The 21,630-nt window shown below is 42.4% G+C and overlaps 1 protein-coding gene across 1 annotated transcript in view; it reads right to left on the bottom strand.

Moving 5' to 3' along the window:
* The window catches only part of TECTA (tectorin alpha), a 100,776-nt gene that overhangs the window by 62,408 nt on the left and 16,738 nt on the right, over positions 1-21,630 (bottom strand). The window contains exons 7-9 of the mRNA XM_049856799.1: positions 15,426-15,996; positions 12,713-13,305; positions 10,767-11,340 (exon numbers count right to left, since the gene is read on the bottom strand). Of these exons, the coding sequence (XP_049712756.1) occupies positions 10,767-11,340; positions 12,713-13,305; positions 15,426-15,996 (1,738 nt within the window). The remainder of the gene's footprint in view (positions 1-10,766; positions 11,341-12,712; positions 13,306-15,425; positions 15,997-21,630) is intronic.

Below are 21,630 nucleotides of genomic sequence, written 5' to 3'. Positions count from 1 at the left end.
AATGAAATAAGGCAAACTGCAGAAAAAGACAAGGAACACACTGATAAAACAGCTGAAGAACTCAAAAAGATTATTCAAGAACATAGTGGAAAAATTAATAAGTTGCAAGAATCCATAGAGAGACAGCATGCAGAAATCCAAAAGATTAACAATAAAATTACAGAATTAGACAACGCAATAGGAAGTCAGAGGAGCAGACTCGAGCAATTAGAATGTAGACTGGGAAATCTGGAGGACCAGGGAATTAACACCAACATAGCTGAAAAAAAAATCAGATAAAAGAATTAAAAAAAATGAAGAAACCCTAAGAATCATGTGGGACTCTATCAAGAAGGATAATTTGCGTGTGATTGGAGTCCCAGAACAGGGAGGGAGGACAGAAAACACAGAGAGAATAGTTGAAGATCTGCTGACAGAAAACTTCCCTGACATCATGAAAGACGAAAGGATATCTACCCAAGATGCTCATTGAACCCCATTTAAGATCGATCCAAAAAGAAAAACACAAAGACATATTATCATCAAACTTGCCAAAACCAAACATAAAGAGAAAATTTTAAAAGCAGCCAGGGAGAAAAGAAAGGTCTCCTTCAAGGGAGAATCAATAAGAATAAGTTCAGACTACTCAGCAGAAACCATGCAGGCAGGAAGGCAATGGGATGACATATACAGAGCACTGAAGGAGAAAAACTGCCAGCCAAGGATCATACATCCAGCAAAACTCTCTCTGAAATATGAAGGCGAAATTAAGATATTTACAGATAAACACAAGCTTAGAGAATTTGCAAAAACCAAACCAAAGCTACAAGAAATACTAAAGGAAATTGTTTGGTCAGAAAACCAATAATATCAGATACCACCACAACACAAGGTCACAGAACAGAACATCCTGATATCAACTCAAATAGGGAAATCGCAAAAACAAATTAAGATTAATTTAAAAAAAAAAATGCTCAAAACAGGGAATCATTGAAGTCAATATGTAAAAGATCACAATAATCAAAAAGAGGGACTAAATACAGGTGGCATAGAACTGCCATATGGAGAGGGATGCAAGGCAATATAGGACAACACAAGTTAGGTTTTTACTTAGAAAAATAGGGGTAAATATTAAGGTAACCACAAAGAGGTATAACAACTCCATAACTCAAAATAAAAACCAAGAAAAATGTAACGACTCAGCAAACATAAAGTCAAATACTATGAAAATGAGGATCTCACAATTTACAAAGAAAAACGTCTCAGCACAAAACAGTAAGTGGAAAAATGAAACTGTCAACAACACACATAAAAAGGCATCAAAATGACAACACTAAACACTTACTGATCTATAATTACGCTGAATGTAAATGGACTAAATGCACCAATAAAGAGACAGAGAGCCTCAGACTGGATAAAGAAACACGATCCGTCTATATGCTGCCTACAAGAGACACACCTTAGACTTAGAGACACAAACAAACTAAAACTCAAAGGATGGAAAAAAATATATCAAGCAAACAATAAGCAAAAAAGAAGAGGCATAGCAATATTAATTTCTGACAAAATAGACTTTAAACTTAAATCCACCACAAAGGATAAAGAAGGACACTACATAATGATAAAAGGGACAATTGACCAGGAAGATATAACCATATTAAATATTTATGCACCCAATGACAGGGCTGCAAGATACATAAATCAAATTTTAACAGAACTGAAAAGTGAGATAGACACCTCCATAATTATAGTAGGAGACTTCAACACACCACTCTCGGAAAAGGACACGACATCCATTAAGAAGCTCAATAGAGACACGGAAGACCTAATTACAACAATCAACCAACTTGACCTCATTGACTTATACAGAACTCTCCACCCAACTGCTGCAAAGTATACTTTTTTTTCTAGCACACATGGAACATTCTCTAGAATAGACCACATATTAGGTCATAAAACAAACCTTTGCAGAATCCAAAACATCAAAATATTACAAAGCATCTTCTCAGACCACAAGGCCATAAGTGGAAAGCAATAACAGAAAAATTAGGGAAAAGAAATCAAATACTTGGAAAATGAACAATACCCTCCTGAAAAAAGATTGGGTTATAGAAGACATTAAGGAGGGAATAAGGAAATTCATAGAATGCAACGAGAATGAAAATACTTCCTATCAAAACCTCTGGGACACAGCAAAAGCAGTGCTCAGAGGCCAATTTATATCGATAAATGCAGACATACAAAAAGAAGAAAGAGCTAAAATCAGAGAACTGTCCCTACAACTTGAACAAATAGAAAGTGAGCAACAAAAGAATCCATCAGGCACCAGAAGAAAACAAATAATAAAAATTAGAGCTGAACTAAATGGATTAGAGAACAGAAAAACACTTGAAAGAATTAACAAAGCCAAAAGCTGGTTCTTTGAAAAAATTAACAAAATTGATAAACCATTGGCTAGACTGACTAAAGAAATACAGGAAAAGAAACAAATAACCTGAATAAGAAACGAGAAGGGCCACATCACAACAGACCCAACTGAAATTAAAAGAATCATAACAGATTATTATGAAAAATTGTATTCTAACAAATTTGCAAACCTAGAAGAAATGGATGAATTCCTGGAAAAACACGACCTACCTAAACTAACACAATCAGAAGTAGAACAACTAAATAGACCCATAACAAAAAAAGAGATTGAAACGGTAATCAAAAAACTCCCAACAAAAAAAAGCCCTGGCCCTGATGGCTATACTGCAGAGTTCTACCAAACTTTCAGAGAAGAGTTAACACCACTACTACTAAAGGTATTTCAAAGCATAGAAAATGACGGAATACTACCTAACTCATTCTATGAAGCCACCATATCCCTGATACCAAAACCAGGTAAAGACATCACAAAAAAAGAAAATTACAGACCTATATCCCTCATGAACATAGATGCAAAAATCCTCAACAAAATTCTAGCCAATAGAATTCAACAACATATCAAAAAAATAATTCACCACGACCAAGTGGGATTTATACCAGGTATGCAAGGCTGGTTTAATATTAGAAAAACCATTAATGTAATCCACCATGTAAATAAAACAAAAGACAAAAACCACATGATCTTATCAATTGATGCAGAAAAGGCATTTGGCAAACTCCAACACACATTTATGATAAAAACTCTCACCAAAATAGGAATTGAAGGAAAATTCCTCAACATAATAAAGGGCATCTATACAAAGCCAACAGCCAACATCACTCTAAATGGAGAGAACCTGAAAGCATTTCCCTTGAGAACAGGAACCGGACAAGGATGCCCTTTATCACCACTCTTATTCAACATTATGCTAGAAGTCCTAGCCAGAGCAATTAGGCTAGACAAAGAAATAAAGGGCATCCAGATTGGCAAGGAGGAAGTAAAATTATCTCTATTTGCAGTTGACATGATCTTATACACAGAAAACCCCAAGGAATCCTCCAGAAAACTACTGAAACTAATAGAAGAGTTTGGCAGAGTCTCAGGTTATAAGATAAACATACAAAAATCACTTGGATTCCTCTACATCAACAAAAAGAACATCAAAGAGGAAATCACCAAATCAATACCATTCACAGTAGCCCCCAAGAAGATAAAATACTTAGGAATAAATCTTACCAAAGATGTAAAAGACCTACACAAAGAAAACTACAAAGCACTACTACAAGAAATTAAAAAGGACATACTTAAGTGGAAAAACATACTTTGCTCATGGATAGGAAGACTTAACATAGTAAAAATGTCTATTCTACCAAAAGCCATCTATACATACAATGCACTTCCGATCCAAATTCCAATGTCATTTTTTAAGGTGATAGAGAAACAAATCACCAACTTCATATGGAAGGGAAAGAAGCCTCGGATAAGCAAAGCATTACTGAAAAAGAAGAAGAAAGTGGGAAGCCTCACTCTACCTGATTTCAGAACCTATTATACAGCCACAGTAGTCAAAACAGCCTGGTACTGGTACAACAACAGACACATAGACCAGTGGAACAGAATTGAGAACCCAGATACAAATCCATCCACATATGAGCAGCTGATATTTGACAAAGGCCCAGTGTCAGTTAGTTGGGGAAAAGATAATCTTTTTAACAAATGGTGCTGGCATAACTGGATATCCATTTGCAAAAAAATGAAACAGGACCCATACCTCACACCATGCACAAAAACTAACTCCAAGTGGATCAAAGACCTAAACATAAAGACTAAAACGATAAAGATCATGGAAGAAAAAATAGGGACAACCTTAGGAGCCCTAATACAAGGCATAAACAGAATACAAAACATTACCAAAAATGACGAAGAGAAACCAGATAACTGGGAGCTCCTAAAAATCAACCACCTATGCTCCTCTAAAGACTTCACCATAAGAGTAAAAAGAACACCTACAGACTGGGAAAGAATTTTCAGCTATGACATCTCCGACCAGCACTTGATCTCTAAAATCTATATGATTCTGTCAAAACTCAACCACAAAAAGACAAACAACCCAATCAAGAAGTAGGCAAAGGATATGAACACACACTTCACTAAAGAAGATATTCAGGCAGCTAACAGATACATGAGAAAATGCTCTCGATCATTAGCCATTAGAGAAATGCAAATTAAAACCACGATGAGATTCCGTCTCACTCCAACAAGGCTGGCATTAATCCAAAAAACACAAAATAATTAATGTTGGAGAGGCTGCGGAGAGATTGGAACTCCTATACACTGCTGGTGGGAATGTAAAATGGTACAACCACTTTGGAAATCTATCTGGCGTTACCTTAAACAGTTAGAAATAGAACTACCATACAACCCAGAAATCCCACTCCTCGGAATATACCCTAGAGAAATAAGAGCCTTCACACAAAGAGATATATGCACACCCATGTTTATTGCAGCTCTGTTTACAATAGCAAAAAGCTGGAAGCAACCAAGGTGTCCATCAACGGATGAATGGTTAAATAAATTGTGGTACATTCACACAATGGAATACTACGCATCGATAAAGAACAGTAAGGAATCTGTGAAACATTTCATAACATGGAGGAACCTGGAAGGCATTATGCTGAGCGATATTAGTCAGAGGCAAAAGGACAAATATTGTATAAGACCACTATTATAAGATCTTGAGAAATGGTATAAACTGAGAAGAACACATACTTTTGTGGTTACGAGGCGGGGAGGGAGGGAGGGTGGGAGAGGGTTTTTTACTGATTAATTAGTAGATAAGAACTGCTTTAGGTGAAGGGAAGGACAACACTCAATACATGGAAGGTCAGCTCAACTGGACTGGACCAAAAGCAAAGAAGTTTCCAGGATAAACTGAATGCTTCAAAGGTCAGTGGAGCAAGGGCGGGGGTTTGGGGACTATGGCTTAAGGGGACTTCTAAGTCAATGGGCAAAATAATTCTATTATGAAAACATTCTGCATCCCACTTTGAAATGTGGCATCTGGGGTCTTAAATGCTAACAAGCGGCCATCTAAGATGCATCAATTGGTCTCAACTCACCTGGATCAAAGGAGAATGAAGAACACCAAGGTCACACGATAACTAAGAGCCCAAGAGACAGAAAGAGCCTCATGAAATAGAGACTTACATCATCCTGAGACCAGAAGAACTAGATGGTGCCCGGCTACAACTGATGACTGCCCTGGCAGGGAGCACATCAGAGAACCCCTGAGGGAGCAGGAGATCAGTGTGATGCAGACCCCAAATTCTCACAAAAAGACCATACTTAATGGTCTGAATGAGACTAGAGGAATCCCGGCGGTTATGGTCCGCAAAACTTCTGTTGGCTCAGGACAGGAACCATTCCCGAAGACAACTCAGCAGTCATGAAAGGGACTGGACAGTGGGTAGGAGAGAGATGCTGATGAAGAGTGAGCTAATGATATCAGGTGGACACTTGAGACTGTGTTGGCATCTCCTGTCTGGAGGGGGGATGGGAGGATAGAGAGAGTTGGAAGCTGGCAAAATTGTCACAAAAGGAGAGACTGGAAGGGTTGACTCATTAGGGGGAGAGCAAGTGGGAGAACGGAGTAAGGTGTATATAAACTTATATGTGACAGTCTGACTTAATTTGTAAACGTTCACTTGAAGCTCAATAAAAGTTAATTAAAAAAATATTAGAATAACATGACTAAAAAAAAAAAACATACTATACAGGTACAGTAATCAAAACAGCCTGGTACTGATATGACAACAGACAGACCAATGGAATAGAATTGAGAGTCCAGAAGTAAACCCACACATCCATGGCCAACAGATTTTTTACAAGGGTGCTAAGTCTATTCAATGAGGAAAGAAGAATCTTTTCAATAAATGGTGCTGGAATTTCCACATGCCAAAAAATGAAACAGGATCTATGTCTTGTACCACACACAAAAGCAAATTCAAAATGGATTAAGGATCTAAATGTGCAAACTAAAACCATAAAATTCTTAGAAGAACAAGCAGGGGCAACACTGTCAGGCCTAGCTTTCAACAATGGATTATCGACTATGATAACAAAAGCACAAACAGAAAAAGACAAAATAAATAAATGGGACTTCATAAAAATTAAAAACTTTTGTTCGTGAAAGCCTTTACCAAAAAAGTGAAAATACAAACTATTGACTGGGAGGATATCTTCAGAGACCATATATAAAAAAAAAAAATCTAATAACCAAAAATATATATAAAACTTCAACAACTTAAGGACAAAAAGATAAATAACCCAATCATAAAATGGGGAAGGGACTTGAATAGATATTTCACCAAAGAGGATATTTAAATGGCCACCAAATACCTGAAAAGATGCTCACCATCGGGCTGGGGCCCATGGTCTCTGGAGACATCTAGCTCAATTGACATAATATAGTTTATAAAGAAAAAATTCTACATCCTACTTTGGAGAAAAGTGTCTGGGGTCTTAAAAGCTTGTTAGTAGCCATCTAAGATACACCACTTGTCTCACCCCATCTGGAGCAAGGGAGAATGAAGAAGACAAAAGACAAATGGGAAAAATTAGTCCAAAGGACTAATGGACCACAACTACCACAGCCTCCACCAGACTGAGTCCAGCACAACTAGATGGTGCCCAGCTACCACTATGGACTGCTCTGACAGGGATCACAATAGAGGGTCCCAGACAGCTGGAGAAAAATGTAGAACAAAATTCTAACTCACACACACACACACACACAAACCAGACTTACTGGTGACAGAGACTGGAGAAACCCAGAGAGTATGGCCCCCAGACACTCTTTTGGCTCGGTAATGAGGTCACTCCTAAGGTTCACCCTTCAGCCAAAGATTAGACAGGCCCATAAAACAAAATGAGACTAAAGGGCACAGCAGCCCACAGGCAAGTACGAGAAGACAGGAGGAGACAGGAAAGCTGGTAATGGGGAACCCAAGGTTGAGAAGGGGAGAGTCGTAGGTTTGGCAACCAATGTCACAAAACAATATGTGTATTAATTGTTTAATGAGAAACTAATTTTCTCCATAAACCTTAATCTAAAGCACACACACACACACACACACACACACACACAAAACCATGGCCCACATGAACGTCCCCGGGTGGCACAAATGGAAGAAAAAAAAAAAGATGCTCAACATCATTAGCCATCAGAGAGATACAAATATAAACCAAATGAGATCAATTTTTTACTATGGCTAAGATTAAAAAAAAAGAAGAAGACAGAAAATAACAAATATTGGAGGATGTCAGGAAATTGGAACCTTTATCCATTGCTGGTGGGAATCCAAAATGGTAAAGCCATTGTGGAAAAAAGTGCGGTGGTTCCTCAAAAAACTGAAAATAAAACAACCGTAACCCAAAAAAACCCAGTGCCGTTGAGTCGATTTCAACTCATAGCGACCCTATATGACAGAGTAGAACTGCCCCATAGAGTTTCCAAGGAGCGCCTGGCGGATTTGAACTGCCGACCCTTTGGTTAGCAGCTGTAGCACTTAACCACTACGTCACCAGGGTTTCTGCAAAACTACCATTTGACCCAGCAATTCCACTCATAGGTATATGTCCAAAAGACTTGAAAGCAGAAACTCAAAAAGAGTTCTACACCAATGTTCATCGCAACAGTATTCACAACAGCCAAAAGTGGAAATGATCCAAATACCCAACAAAATGTGATACATAAAACAATGGAATACTATTTAGCTAGTAGGAGAAAAAAAAAAAAAATTTTTTTTTTTTTTTTTAGTAGGAGAAATGAAGTCTTGATACATGCTACAGTATGGATGGAGCTTGAAGACATTATGCTGAGCAAAATAAGCTAGTCACTAAAGGACAAATACTGTATGACCTCACTTATATAAAAAGACAAGAAAAAGCAAATGTATACAGACCAAAGTTTATTTACCAAGGGCAGTGAGAGGGGGAAAAGGGGTTAACAGTAATGGAAAAATCACATTGATTAAGAGTAGGCTTGCACAGCCAATTATTATTGCAATTGCTGTCAATAAGTTGTACACCTGTAAAAAGTCGCATTGCCAAAAGTTGTGTGATAGATATATTTACAACAATGACCAAAAAAAAAAAAAAAAAGAGTAGCTGCTAATGCTGCTCACGTACTAACATCTCATGGAATTTGGTTCCTTGATTTGGAGGTTTAGGGTCATGGTTTCATGAGACATCCCAGTTAATTGGCCTAATAATGTGTTCAGTGCTTCTGTCCTACTTCCTAGTCCATTGCATAATGCCTGAGGTCTTAAAAGCTTGCAAGTGTCCATCCAAGGTACAACAATTAGTATCTATTCACCTGGAGCAACAGAAGAAGAAGGAGAGTCAGGAACAGAAGGAGGAGACGGAATGTGTGGCTAATAGCCTCCATGAACTACTGCCTCCTTTGCCATGAGACCAGAAGAACTGAGTGGTGCCTGGGTACCCTTACTGATCATTCCATTGAAGATTCCTGATCAAAAGGGGGAAAATGCAGAACAGAATTTCAAATTCTCACAGACTCTAGACTTTCTGAAGCTATGGAGGCTAGATGAACCCCTGAAACTATTGGCCTGAGAGAATCTTTAAATCTTAAACCAAAAATATCCCCTGAAGTCTTCTTAAAACCAAGCAATGGTTTAGCTTAGCTAGTAAAAAAGATCTGCCTTGAGCATTATGCTCTTAAGAACTATCTATATGGGATCACATTGAGAACAGTAACTCGAAAGATTAGACAGGAACCTTCGGAGGTAGTGAGTTTATGTTAATGGGGAGAAATAACTCAGCAAAGGAGGGTGAGAATGGCTGTGCAACTAACTCAAAGAATGTGATCAATGTCACTAAAAAGTACGTGTAGAAACTGCTGAATTGGTGTACATTTTGCTGTGTATATTCTCAACAACAGCAACAAAATAAATAAAAATTAGAAAGAAAATTAACTGAGGGGAACAAAAGCAGATGGGGTAGGGGAGGGATGTATTCTTCAAAAATGTCAAAGCCATAAAAGACAAAAAAGCTAAAGAACTGTTTCAGATTACAGGAGACTAAAGAGACATGACAGTTAAATATAACATGTGATCCCAGACGAGATCCTATACTGGGACAAAAAAAAAAAAAAAAATGCTATAAGGGACATTACTGAGTCAATTGAAAAAATTAGGATAAAAAAATTACTGTATCAATGTGAAATTTCCTAAGGTAGGTATCTGTACCATGGTTATGTACGTGCATGTCATTCTAAGTTCATACACGCTGAAATATTTAGGGGTAAAGGGATATGATGTCTATGACTTACTCTCAAATGGTTCACATAAATATGTCTCTCTCTTCATACATATATTTAGACAGACAGAGACGTACCCAGAGGGAGAAAGAGACAGACAGAAAGACATACAGGGACAGAAAGCAAATGATAAAGCAGAAGGTGCCAAATGTTAACAATAGGTTAATCTGGGTAAAGGGTATACAGGTGCTCTTGGAACTCTTCTGTCACTTTGAATTATTTCAAATAAAAAGTTAAAAAGAAAAACATCAACAGGAAAAATGCAATGGGAGACAGATAAACAGATGTAGAGGATAGAATCTGAATGGTGGCATTGGTTTCTGTCTCGGACCTATCTCTTGGTGAGAGAGGAATGTGTGCTGGAGTCTAGGCATGGATCCCACCCTCTCAGCCAGTGAGCTTCTTCTAATCTCCATGTTACTCCTCCCTGTGGCCTCCCTGATATTCAAAGGTGTCATATATTGTTCTTCCAAGCAATTATTCTAATTACTGCTAGTACTTCCACTGCCTTGCCGAGAGGGGTCAGATACTCTGGGGACGAAATGAAAGAACAGCAACATGGGACTCTCTGAACAGCATGGCCAGTTTTGCCCTGGGGAGTGGTGCTAATCTTTGCAGTGAGAGGCACCCTGAACTGATCACCTTGCATCTAAATGAATGGGGCCCTTCTTTTGCCAAGAGAAGGGCACATACGGAGCCACTGTAAGGATTTCTATACATCCTTGGGGCCTGAGTGCCCCTACTGCTTTGACATGGCAAGGTCTCTTCCCTATGCCAGATGAAACCACAAGTCAATAGGATGGTTAATTTTTCTACAAAAAGAGGCACTGTGGAATGAAAAACAAAAATAAAGGTGAGACACCATCTGGTTTGGGGTGATCGGCCTTCCAGAGGACATATCAGATTAGGGAAGATATCACAGTAAATACATCACCCTTAAACCCAGTTCCACCAGAAAGAGAAGTCCTGAGTAAGAGAACCAGAGCCTCATCTCCTCCCACTTCCCTACTTAGCCTTCCCCAGAATATAACCCCAACTTACGGCAGAAGTCATAGGTTCGCCAGGGGCCCACCTCCACATCAGCATTCTTGCAAGCACTGGCATAGCGAGCCACAGAGTCACAGAGTTCCGACTCGTTGCCCCCACTTTGGCACAGGCGGAAGAGGCAGGTGCGATAGTAGGCAGTGACATTGACCACACCATGGCATTCCAGAAAGGAGCTGTTGGAGGGGTCGTTGATGATGCCGCACCTGGAACGGCTCCGATAAAACTTGAGCAGCTCTGAGTCGTTGTTGCAAGCCTTCAGCAGGTCCCCGCACTCCCCGTTGCAGATCTCCTCGAAGGTTGTCCAGCTTTCCAGGAACACTGCTAGGTTGTCTGTGCACTTGCCGTTGGGGAGACAGAACTCATCACTGGCATTTGCATTGAAGAAGCCACACAGCCCTCCAGTGCAATTGAAGTAGGTAGTGGACAGCCGGATGTACAACAGGCCTGTGTCTGAGTACTGCACCGTCACAACACCCTTGGACTCCACCGTGGTACTGTTTTTGTTTCGATAAATTTCCAGCTTCCCCGAAGGATGGAAAAAAGGTAATTCCACCTCCTGACTATTCAACTGAAAAACCAAATCACTATTATCAATTCCAGATACACACAGAGTACCCACACATTTCCAGGCTATGGAATAAGGACCTGGTTCTGCTCCATGATTATCTCTTAGAGAACAGCCAAGAAGCTGATGGTCTGTGCAAACCACACAGATAAACACCAACTGTTTCTTCATGGGCATCTTTGTTTCTTTCTTTCCAGAGCCCCCTGATTCAACACATTTGCTGTTTATTTGTGTGTGCCCAAGACCTAAAGTGAGCCCAAAACAAAACTGAAATGTGAGAAAAACTGCGATAGGTATGTGGCTTTCTCCTGCTACCTGGATCCTCCATTTTGGTACCTTTCGGAAACAGATCCTCACCTTCCCAATCCTTCTGGTTTCTCCTTTTCCCTTCAGATCTTACCTTCCCTATGCCCCAGCCCCCCGGAGGCATATAGTGTGTATCTAATTATCTCACTATCCATCTACCTATCCACCTCTCACTATTCTTTCAGTACGTTAATCTCTGCCAATGCATCAAATGGGAACAAAAACCCAGTCCTTTCAGTTTGTGGATACGTATTTTGTTATCTCTTTGTACAGTAGTGTACTGACTTTTACATTCTAAATTAGAATGTATGTGATATGATGAAATGCCTGTTGGATTGGGAGAGAGAAGTCCCCCACCTCATCCCAGCTCTGCCACTACTGAGCAGTGGGACCCCTCACTTGGCCCTTTGGGATCTTCATATGAAAACAAGGCGTTGTACTAGATGAGTTACAAGATTCTTTCTATAGCTAATGATATGAGTCTCGATGCCTAATGACGGATATTTTAGACCAGATCAGAGGGGTGGAAGTCACCATGGCAAAAATCCCTTATATTACCTGACATGTTCCCATCTATGGATAGGGGAGTGTGTATATATATATATATATATATATATATATATATATATATATATATATAGTACAAAGCACAGACTCTGGGGCCAGATTGCCTGGGCTTAAATTCTACCTTATATGTCCCTTGGGAAGTTACCTAACCTCTCTATGCCTCAGTTTTCTCAAATGTAAAATGAAGATAATAGTATTATCTACCTCATCAAATTCAATACAACCCTGCTTATAAAGTGCTTAGGATAGTGCTTGGCACACAGTAAGCAGTCCATAAATATTTGCTATTATAGAGAACTAGGCCTGTGATACCCATCAAATTAGAGAAATTCCAGCTTCACTCCATTCTCCACTTGACAGACTCTTAGCTGATGCTGGTAGTAGCCATCTCCTTCTAGAATCCACTCCTGGTCAAAGGCAGAAAGGCAAACTGAAGAGAATGGAAGCCCATTTACTTGGTGAGAGTCATCAAAAAACCTTCAAAGGTAGCAAGGAATCTTACCTTGACTTCTGAAGCCCCGACTCCGCCTATCTTGACCTCCTGGTCAGCCACGAGGATCCGAAGGCCTCGTAGCCAAGCAAGCCCTGCGTCAGGCTTCTTTTTGTTGATGTCGATTTCTAAGTACTCTGGCCGGTCGGGGCAGGTCTTCAGGAGGGTGTAGGAGAACTCCGAGGGGAAGGAGTAGGCAACGCCATCGAAGGTGTGCAGCACCTGGTTCTGGCTGAGCAGGCACACGGTCTCCCGCGAGGGGAAGCAGCCCTGGTAGCCATCCTCCACCGCGCACACCTCGCCGCTGCGGCAGGTCTTGTTGAAGCAGTAGACGTCTCCGCCCTCCTCGCACAGGCACTGCACGGTGCAGTTGGCCGTGGCCCAGAAGAACTCCCCCATGGTGTAGTAGTGGCCGTCGAAGTCGCAGCCGCACTTGTGCAGGGGGACGCACTGGCTGGTGCTGAGGACAAAGCCTTCGTTGCACTCACAGCCCTCAGTGCAGGGGGTTGGGCAGTTCTGAGAGGCCGTCAGATCTGAGCACGTGTTGGGGCAGCTGCTGGTGCACACGGAATAGTGGCTGAAGCTTGGGCACTGCACGGTGGACACTGACGTGGGGAAAAGGAAGAAAGAGAATGTGACCACAAGGTGAGGGACCCCGTGTGCCAACGTCCAGAGTCCAACAAGCACAGGGACCAAGAGAAAATAACTCTTCTTCTCTATCATTTAGCTCCTCGGGGAGGGCAAAAAGACCCTTCATTCAGGAAGGAGAGACTTAAGTTGCATCTATAGAAGTGAGCTCAATTACTCTCATCAAACTACTGTGCAGTATCATTGAAGTGTGAACTCTAATTTGATCATCTAGGCTGACAGTACACTTAAGGTTGCTGTCCTAATTAGACTAGGCTATAGTCAATGTTTGGTGAGCTACAACTATCGAGAAGTTTTAAAATCTTAAACTGATAGACTTTTATCAGTTGATCTGATTTTTAAGAGCATGGCCCATTCTTTGAAGGAAATGAAATGCAGCTTTCAGGAGAAACGAAAAAAAAGTTGAAAACATGAAATTTCTAGCAAGGAGAGTCTTAAAATACCTAAATGTCACCAAGGAACACTGTGGAAGTGAATTCCCTGGGGTATTGAAATTAAGAAGTCGCCTTGACTATCTGAAACGATGTGTGTGCTTCCTGCGCCAGGAAACCTGATCTGAGCCAGATGCCTTCTGGAGGGACTTCTTGCTTTAGAAACCTTCGGCTCTGCTTTTAAGAACATCTGAATCTAAATAAATGTCTCAGTCTGGTTGAATAGAATATGCAGGGGCTCAGTGGCCTAGCAAACTAGCTCTTTGAGTTAAATAAAATTCATCCTACCAAAACAAACATCAGAGAAAGAGAGAAGCAGAGCTGGGAGAAAATGTGGGAAATGGCAAAGTAGTACAACTAGGAAAAAAAGAATAGAGACATTATAGATAAAAATGTAGTTGGGCAATGTGGATGCTGTTGGATTGTACAAGCATTAAGGACAAGCCATATTTGGTCAGGCTCAGAGATGGGGGTGCTCTGGGCAGAAGAGGCTGCCAGTCACAGAGCAAGGAAAATACATGGTCTCATCATAGTCTGAACAATAAGCTAAGAATTAGCATAAACCTGATACAGGATGATTTATGTAAAACTAACTCCTACTGATGGGGAAAAACCTCCCCCGGCCTTGCAATGTAAAGAAACTGTTCAGTCGTCTCATCTCCGTTGCACTGTCGTATGCCTGGGCTGTAATCATCTATTAACTGATGGAGAAAGCCAAGGACCGGGAAGGAAACAAAATTCAGAGAAGCTATTTGTTGTTTGCTTGTCTCCAAAGTTTCTAAAGCTAAAAAAGAAAGAGAGATTTAAGTGAGATAGAAGGAAAAAAGAATGAGATGACTAAATAGTATAAAATGCTTAACCCAAAAGTGTAACTCAAAAGAAACTGGGTTTCCCTATACCGTTGGGGCTTTTCTTAGCCGTTTAGCATTTCAGAAGGGCTGCTTTATTCGTGGACTATGGCACAGTGGTTAAGAGCTATAGCTGCTAACCAAAAGGTCGGCAGTTCGAATCCACCAGCCACTCCTGGGAAACCCTATGGGGCAGTTCTGCTCTGCCCTCTAGGGTCACTATGAGTCGGTATGAACTCCACGGCAGCAGGTTTGGTTTGGTTTTGGTATACTCCCTCTCTGCAGACCTTCTACCAGCGACAGATCAGCAGAATGCGCCAACACAAGGGCACAAACCCTAAAGTACCTGAAAGTGGGGGGGAAAAAACCCCAAGGAACAAATGCTGCAGGTTCCAGTTGGGAGGTGAGATGTTTTCCGACAGGCCGTCATGATTACCCAGGCCTAGCCACCTCCATCTCTGAAAACAACACCTCTTCACTCAGCCCTGGGACGGCCATTCCTTGCTACAGGGCCTGACCCCAGCCATGAAGGTCCTTCCAGGCACTCCACATTTCCAGATCATTCACATCAATCAGCAGTTTCTTGTTTTCTGGCTATGATATTGGGTGTGTGGGGAGGGGTAGGGAGAGGAAGTAAAGATCCTCGTACAGTTCATTCTTTGTAACTTGTCATATTTCAGCCTTAGCCTCCACCTTGGGCAATTTGTCATAACAAGGGCATTTCTGAAGAGCCCAGAAGCCCTATCCCTGCCCGCCTACACAAGCCAGGCCTTTCATTTGGATGGGACGCCAGCTTACCACACCCAGTCTGGATTCGCCAGTCTCCAATTGCAATGCCGAGGGCTTGGCACACCAGGGCGTAGGCCTGGATGGCTTGACAGAGGAGGGTGCCATTGTCCTGCACACTGCACAGGTCATACACACAGCTGTGGATGAAGGCTGTGGGGTCCACCACGGTACCGCACTCCCACAGGGGGCTATCCGTCTTGTTGAGGAAGCCACAGTAGTCAGAGCCGAAGTAGACGGCCTCGGTGGCAGCATCACACTGGGTGCAGTTGTCCACACAGCCGGAGTCGCACTTCCAGTCGGGGTGGTAGACACGCCAGCTCTCTCCGAGGTCCAGCACAGACATGGCTGGCCTGCCATCGGGGCGGAGGAAGTCATCCAGTGGGTTTTTATTGTAGTTTCCACAGAGCCCACAAGTGGAGTTTATATAGGAGCCTGGGATGGAAATGGAGGCATAGTGCTGGCCGTCAAACGTCACTAAGAGCCCAAAATCCGTTTCCACAGCAGTAGACATGCCACTCTGGTAGATTTTCACCGCCCCCAATCCTAAGGTGACGGGCAGAGAAGTCACTAGGTCATTAACCTGCCAACGACAGTAACAGTAAAAGGCAGGTGAGCAGGTACCAGGGCAACAGTTTCCAGCAGAGGTCAGGAGAGGAGGCAAAGCAACTCACTGCTGCCGAGACAACGGCCCCCAAGTGTCTGCTCCAGTGGGCAACCTTCTACTAAGACAAAGGCTTGGGGAAAAGCCTTAGAGATCAGGCTGGCTGGGGCAACCTGGGCAGTGTGCATTTGAGCCATGATAGGCTTTTTTTTTTTTTTTTTTTTTTAGGCATAGCATTTCTAGGGCCACCATCCAACACCCCAGCCCAGAGAGTCCTCTGTGATCAGGTGGTTGTCAACCCTTCTTGTATGGCTCTAGGGTCAGCTCCAAGTCTTTTCTTGAAAGGCTAGTCATCGAGTTTTTCCCTGTGTATTCCTCTAAATCCATTCCTTATGTCCCAGCTTACGTCACATATTTTTCATGACCCCTTCCCTTCCGTTAACACTCACTGACCATTCCTCCCAGCTGAAATGTCGATATAGACTGTTGGACACAGTTTAGCTTCTGGAGCTGCCCTGGTGTTATTCTTTGAGCATTTCACCCTGTAATTTCCTTGATAACAGGACTATGTCATTTAATCATTCATTCAACCACAAAAAAAAAAAAGTCGAATACCTACTGGGTACCAAGCACTATGTTAGGTGCTGAAAACTAAGGAATTAAAAAAATGCCTCTGCCTTTCAAGGAGTTTTAGGTCTATTGAGGAAGAGGGACACAAATAGGTATTTATCATATGCTGTTTTACAGATGAATTAATGGATGCTGCAGAGGGAGACCAGTGAATGAACACCAAGCCCAGATGGGGGAAGTCAAATAATACTTTTTAGAGGAGGTTAGTCTGACCTGAGTCTTGAAGGAAAGGGCCAAAGGAAGAGTGGGGGAGACAGAATTCCATGATGGGAATAAGGGCAAGGTGGATAGAAATAGCTGCATGTGGGTGGGGAAGTCATCAGGGTGTCACTGTGCTGCAGGGGGAAGGTGGCCAGAGATAAAGCTGGAGACATGGGCAAGGTCAACAAATACTCATTTTGCCTCTTCTGTGTGCCAAGCACTGTTCTAGGAGTTGGGGATCAACCATAAACAAAACAGACAAAATTCCCTTTCATGGAGCTTATATTCTAGTTGGAGAGACCAGTAATAAACAAAATAAATACATAAAACATATCAAGTAAAATTATATCTTGGAGTCCCTGGGCAGTTGAAGGTTCGAGTCCACCTGGAAGCACATTGGCAGACCTGGCAATCTACTTCTGAACAATCAGCCATTGAAAACCCTACAGAATGCAACTCTACTCTGACACACATAGGGCCACCATGAGCTGGAATCAGCTTGACAGGAACTGGCTTTTTATATCATATCAGTGTTATGGAGAACAATAAAGCAGGGAGGATGAATAGGAGTGCTGGGGAAGAGGGTTCCTAATTTTAACTAGCATGGTGAGGGGAGACCTCACCAGGAAAGGGACATTTAGGTGAGGCAGATGGTCATCCATTTACGTAGTGCGAGAGTATCGCATAGAGGGAACAGCCAGGCTTGAGGTGGGAGTGTGCCTGGATATTCCTGGGACACCAGGAAGGCCAGTGAGGCTGGAGCAGACAGAGCAAGGAGAGGGCAATAGTAGATGATGTCAGAAAGATAACAGCAGCCAGAACAGGCAGAGCCTTGTTGGCCATTGTCAAGACTTTGGCTTTGACTAGGAGTGAGACAGAGAGCCAAAGAGTGTTTAGAGCAAAGGATTGACATGATCTGACTTCTGTTTTAAAAGAATTGCTCTGGCTTCAGTGTTGAGAATAGATCTCAGAGGGCCTTTCATGCCATGTTAAAAAACAAAACTTGGATTTCTCTTCTGTAGGGAGAACCTTTGAAGGGTTTTATGTAAGGCCATGGCATGGTCACATTTGCATTTCAGTAAGCCCATTCTGGCCAGCATGAGAATGTATTGAAATATGTCAAGATTAGAAGCAGAGATACCAGACAGTTTGTTGCTGCAAGAGTCCAGATGGGCAAACAAAGATGAGGAACTAAAGTAGATGCAGACATGAAGAGTTGAAAAGGGAGGGAAAAATTTACAGCGTAAACTCAGCAGGACCTAGTGATTTTTGCTGCGGGGAGTAAGAGAAGGGAGCAGAATCCAGGATAAGTCCTAGGTGGTCTAGCTCATGTGAACAGGTGGCTTGATAAGCCTCCAACAGAGGGAGTTAATGTTCTTTTTTTCGCACTTCACATACCTACCACCAATAGACACTCACATTTGTGGGCTGGGATGGAATGGCTAGTCTAGAACAGTCCCAGCTGGACTTGACTGTTAAGTACACATACATATTCCAAGCTCCCCTGGGCACAAACTGCTCTACGGAACATGAGAAGGACAAGGGTCCTAGTTGTCACCATTGTTACAACTTTCTAAATTGTCTAGAAGGTGAGACAATAGATTGTCCAAGCATCTCTCCCAAGAATCATCATAGCAGACTAATCTCTGTCTCTGAGATTAGTAAGACTTGGTAGGGACAAGAACAAGGAAAAAAGGCTGGGGAAATAAATTGTTCTGCAGAGAGCTAGAATGAGAAAGGAAAAGCCTAGGGGTTGATCAGTTTGTCCTCATCTCCTAGGTAGAGGGTTATCTAACAAGGGTGAGAAAAGCCATACCCTTAGGGAGATTAGCAAGCTAGCAAGAGTGTTAGATGATTATTATGTATTGTTCTGTGCTGAGATGTAGAAGTGAAATCATCCCAAAGGTTGGTATAATTTTAAATGCCAAATACATCAATTGCTGAGTGTCCTCCCCAACTCACACTTAAGCTCCAGCTAACCAGGGGCAAGGTCTTACATGTCTTCAAGCAGAAGCTACTGGGTAGAACGTGTCTGAATGTTTCAACAGCCCCACCTGGTTTCCCTACAACAGGTCTGGTCCCACTCATACTGACCAACCAAACACCTTACACCTAGGCTGACCAGGGGCTGGTATGTCCCAGTTCCCAACTTTCTCCCTGACATAACTGTTAACAATTGTGCACCCCTTCGCTCTCACAAGCATCTCCATTTGAGCCACGAATTATCCAGTCACAGTCCTTATGTGCTCAGAGTAGGAGCTCCAGGTGGACTTTGACTCCAACACACGATTTCTTATTTCATTCCTCCATTCCTTCAACAGTACAATCAGTCCTTGATTAGCCAACAGTTGATTGGCTTCACCTCTTTGCTTTCCCTTCTTCTCCCTGTTTTCTAGTCATTTCCCTCTCCAGTAATGTCTCTCCCGGGATGTGGGCAGGGACAAGGTTAAGAGAGAGAAGGAGCATCACAGAAGCATAGGTCTTAGACCTGAAGGAGACTGTGGGTGGGAATGGCAGTGTGGAGCCAGTGTGGACTGAGTGCCTGCCATGTGCCAGGCATTATCCCAGGCACTGTGCATGTGGTTATCCTATTAAATCCTCACAACAACCTCCCCAGGTCCTTATCATCTTCCCTTTTAGAGATGATGAAATTGAGCCCACACCTTTCATGATTTGCATGACTCCATTCGTTGGGCTCCAAAGCCATGCTCTCTCTCTCTCTATTGCTCCCTGACACTGCCCTTCCAGCCCCAAGTCCAGACTACATCTGAAGTACGCTGCCTCTTTGACACTATCACCCCCGTTATACAGATGAAGTGATGTTAAAGAAGCCACTCAACTGGCAACAGTGGTACAGGAAGTGGACAGATCTGACCAGAGTCTGAGCTGTCCATCACCATGTGCTATACGGGTTCGCATCCCTTCCACCGGAGCACCCGAAACTACCCTGGTTGAATGGGGGAGAACTATGAAAACCAATATCAGCTAGAAGGAAACGTTTACTGTAAATGGATTTTAGTTATCCTGGCTGGCCCCCATTAGCATATACAATCCTAAATTATGTATTACTTGAGAACATTTCAGAGGGGAAAACCCATCTACAGAACCCAGTTCCTAACCCCAGCATACGGAGAAAGGGTTGGAGAAAGGGCATGTATAGTTTGGAAGAACAGATCTTAGTGGCCGTTCCCAGCCTGGCATCTCTAAACAAGTCAGCTGCCTCAAAGGTCTAACCAGTTCCTTCCTGGGCCCTGTCCTGCTGCCCCCGTCCCCACTTCATCCTGGACCAGCACTCTGCCTCTGCCATGCCTCTTCCTACCAGGGAGCAGGTGTATTCAGAGATCCCTGGAAGCCATTTAGCTTGCAGTTGGAGTCACAAAACCTTTTCTTCCTGGAACATTTACATTCACATCACATCCACATCTCTGTGTTGCTACAGAAAATTGAGGAATTCGTGCCCTATGCCCGGACGATGGAACAGAGCCTTGAAAAATTAGCAGGGCTGCTGGGCCTGCAAGAAATGAAGGTGCCCCTTCCTGGCTTGGGAGGAAAAAAAAAAGTCTGACTGCGAGTGAAAAATAATTGTTATCAAATGGAAAGTAGGAATAAAGCACGAAGCTTTCTTTTTCAACTACAGTTATCAGACACATGATCCCACAGTACCAGCAAGTAGGGGAAAGCTAGTTAAAGTCTTTCTGGCTTGAAATGTTAGCCTCTGTCTACAAGGAGGCCACCTGGGTTGTGCAAATGGTTAATGCACTCGGCTTCTAACAAAATGTTAGGGGTTCAAATCCACCCCGAGGTACCTTGGAAGAAAGATCTGGCAATCTGCTTCCAAAATCATAGGCACGGAAAACCCTAAGGAGCACAGTTCTACTCTGACACACATGGGGTCGCCACGAGTTGGAATTGACCTGACAGCAACTGGTTTGCTTTTTATCTGCAAGGATGAGTATAGTGCTCAACAGCACAATGGAAATTTAGAAGGGAAAAACTCCCAAGGTCTGCCCCCCAACCATGAGCTTTGACTTAATATGCAGAGGTGTCTCTAGACAGGCTAACCAAATAACAGGCAAATTGGCAAGTCAACCCCACTAATAGCTTACTTTTCTAATTATGAGACTGATAAGCTGCACAGACCTAGGAAAGGCAGAGCCAGAAAAAGTGGAATGAGGTCCTCAGTTCTGCCTTTTGTTGGACATGCTACTTCAATTAAAACTACAACACATATTAAAAAAGAAAGAAAGAAATCCCTGCACTGGCATCAGTTCTGGTTTGTAATCTCCATAACGACCTCCATGCCTGGGGATTAAGCATGGCAGGGCGCTGCAGCAATCAGTCCCTGTGGTCTTGGTTATTATTTCTTGAATAAACACATGGTTGCAACAAAGCCTTCATTAGTATTATGAAAATTGGGGCCTCCACAAATTTAGTAATTGCTAGTGGCTTTTTGCTCTCCCTCTTTTGTTTGTGCCCCTGTTTGAAATCCAGGTGACAGTGACAGGAATCATTTGCATATGCTAAACAGGCCAACAGAGACCTGTGTTCTCTTGGATTCTAGGCAGAGTGGGGAATTCCGCTCGAGGGGTGTTTAGACAAAGCTTTTATGGAACCATCCCACTCAGGCCTCACTAAAAAAGCCACCAAAAAAAAAAAAAAAAAAAGCCCACTCCAAATGCCTGCATAGCTGTTGCCTCTGGAAACATCAATCATTTAGAGGTTTCTCTGAGACTGAAACAGTAGCTTTTGGGAAAACAGGATGGGAGGAGGGGCTGAGGTAGG

Source organism: Elephas maximus, chromosome 17, assembly GCF_024166365.1.
Source record: "Elephas maximus indicus isolate mEleMax1 chromosome 17, mEleMax1 primary haplotype, whole genome shotgun sequence".
In the NCBI taxonomy this organism is placed as follows: domain Eukaryota; kingdom Metazoa; phylum Chordata; class Mammalia; order Proboscidea; family Elephantidae; genus Elephas; species Elephas maximus.
The sequence above is the reverse complement of the archived record's forward strand: the minus strand, read 5'-3'. Positions and strand labels throughout refer to the sequence as shown.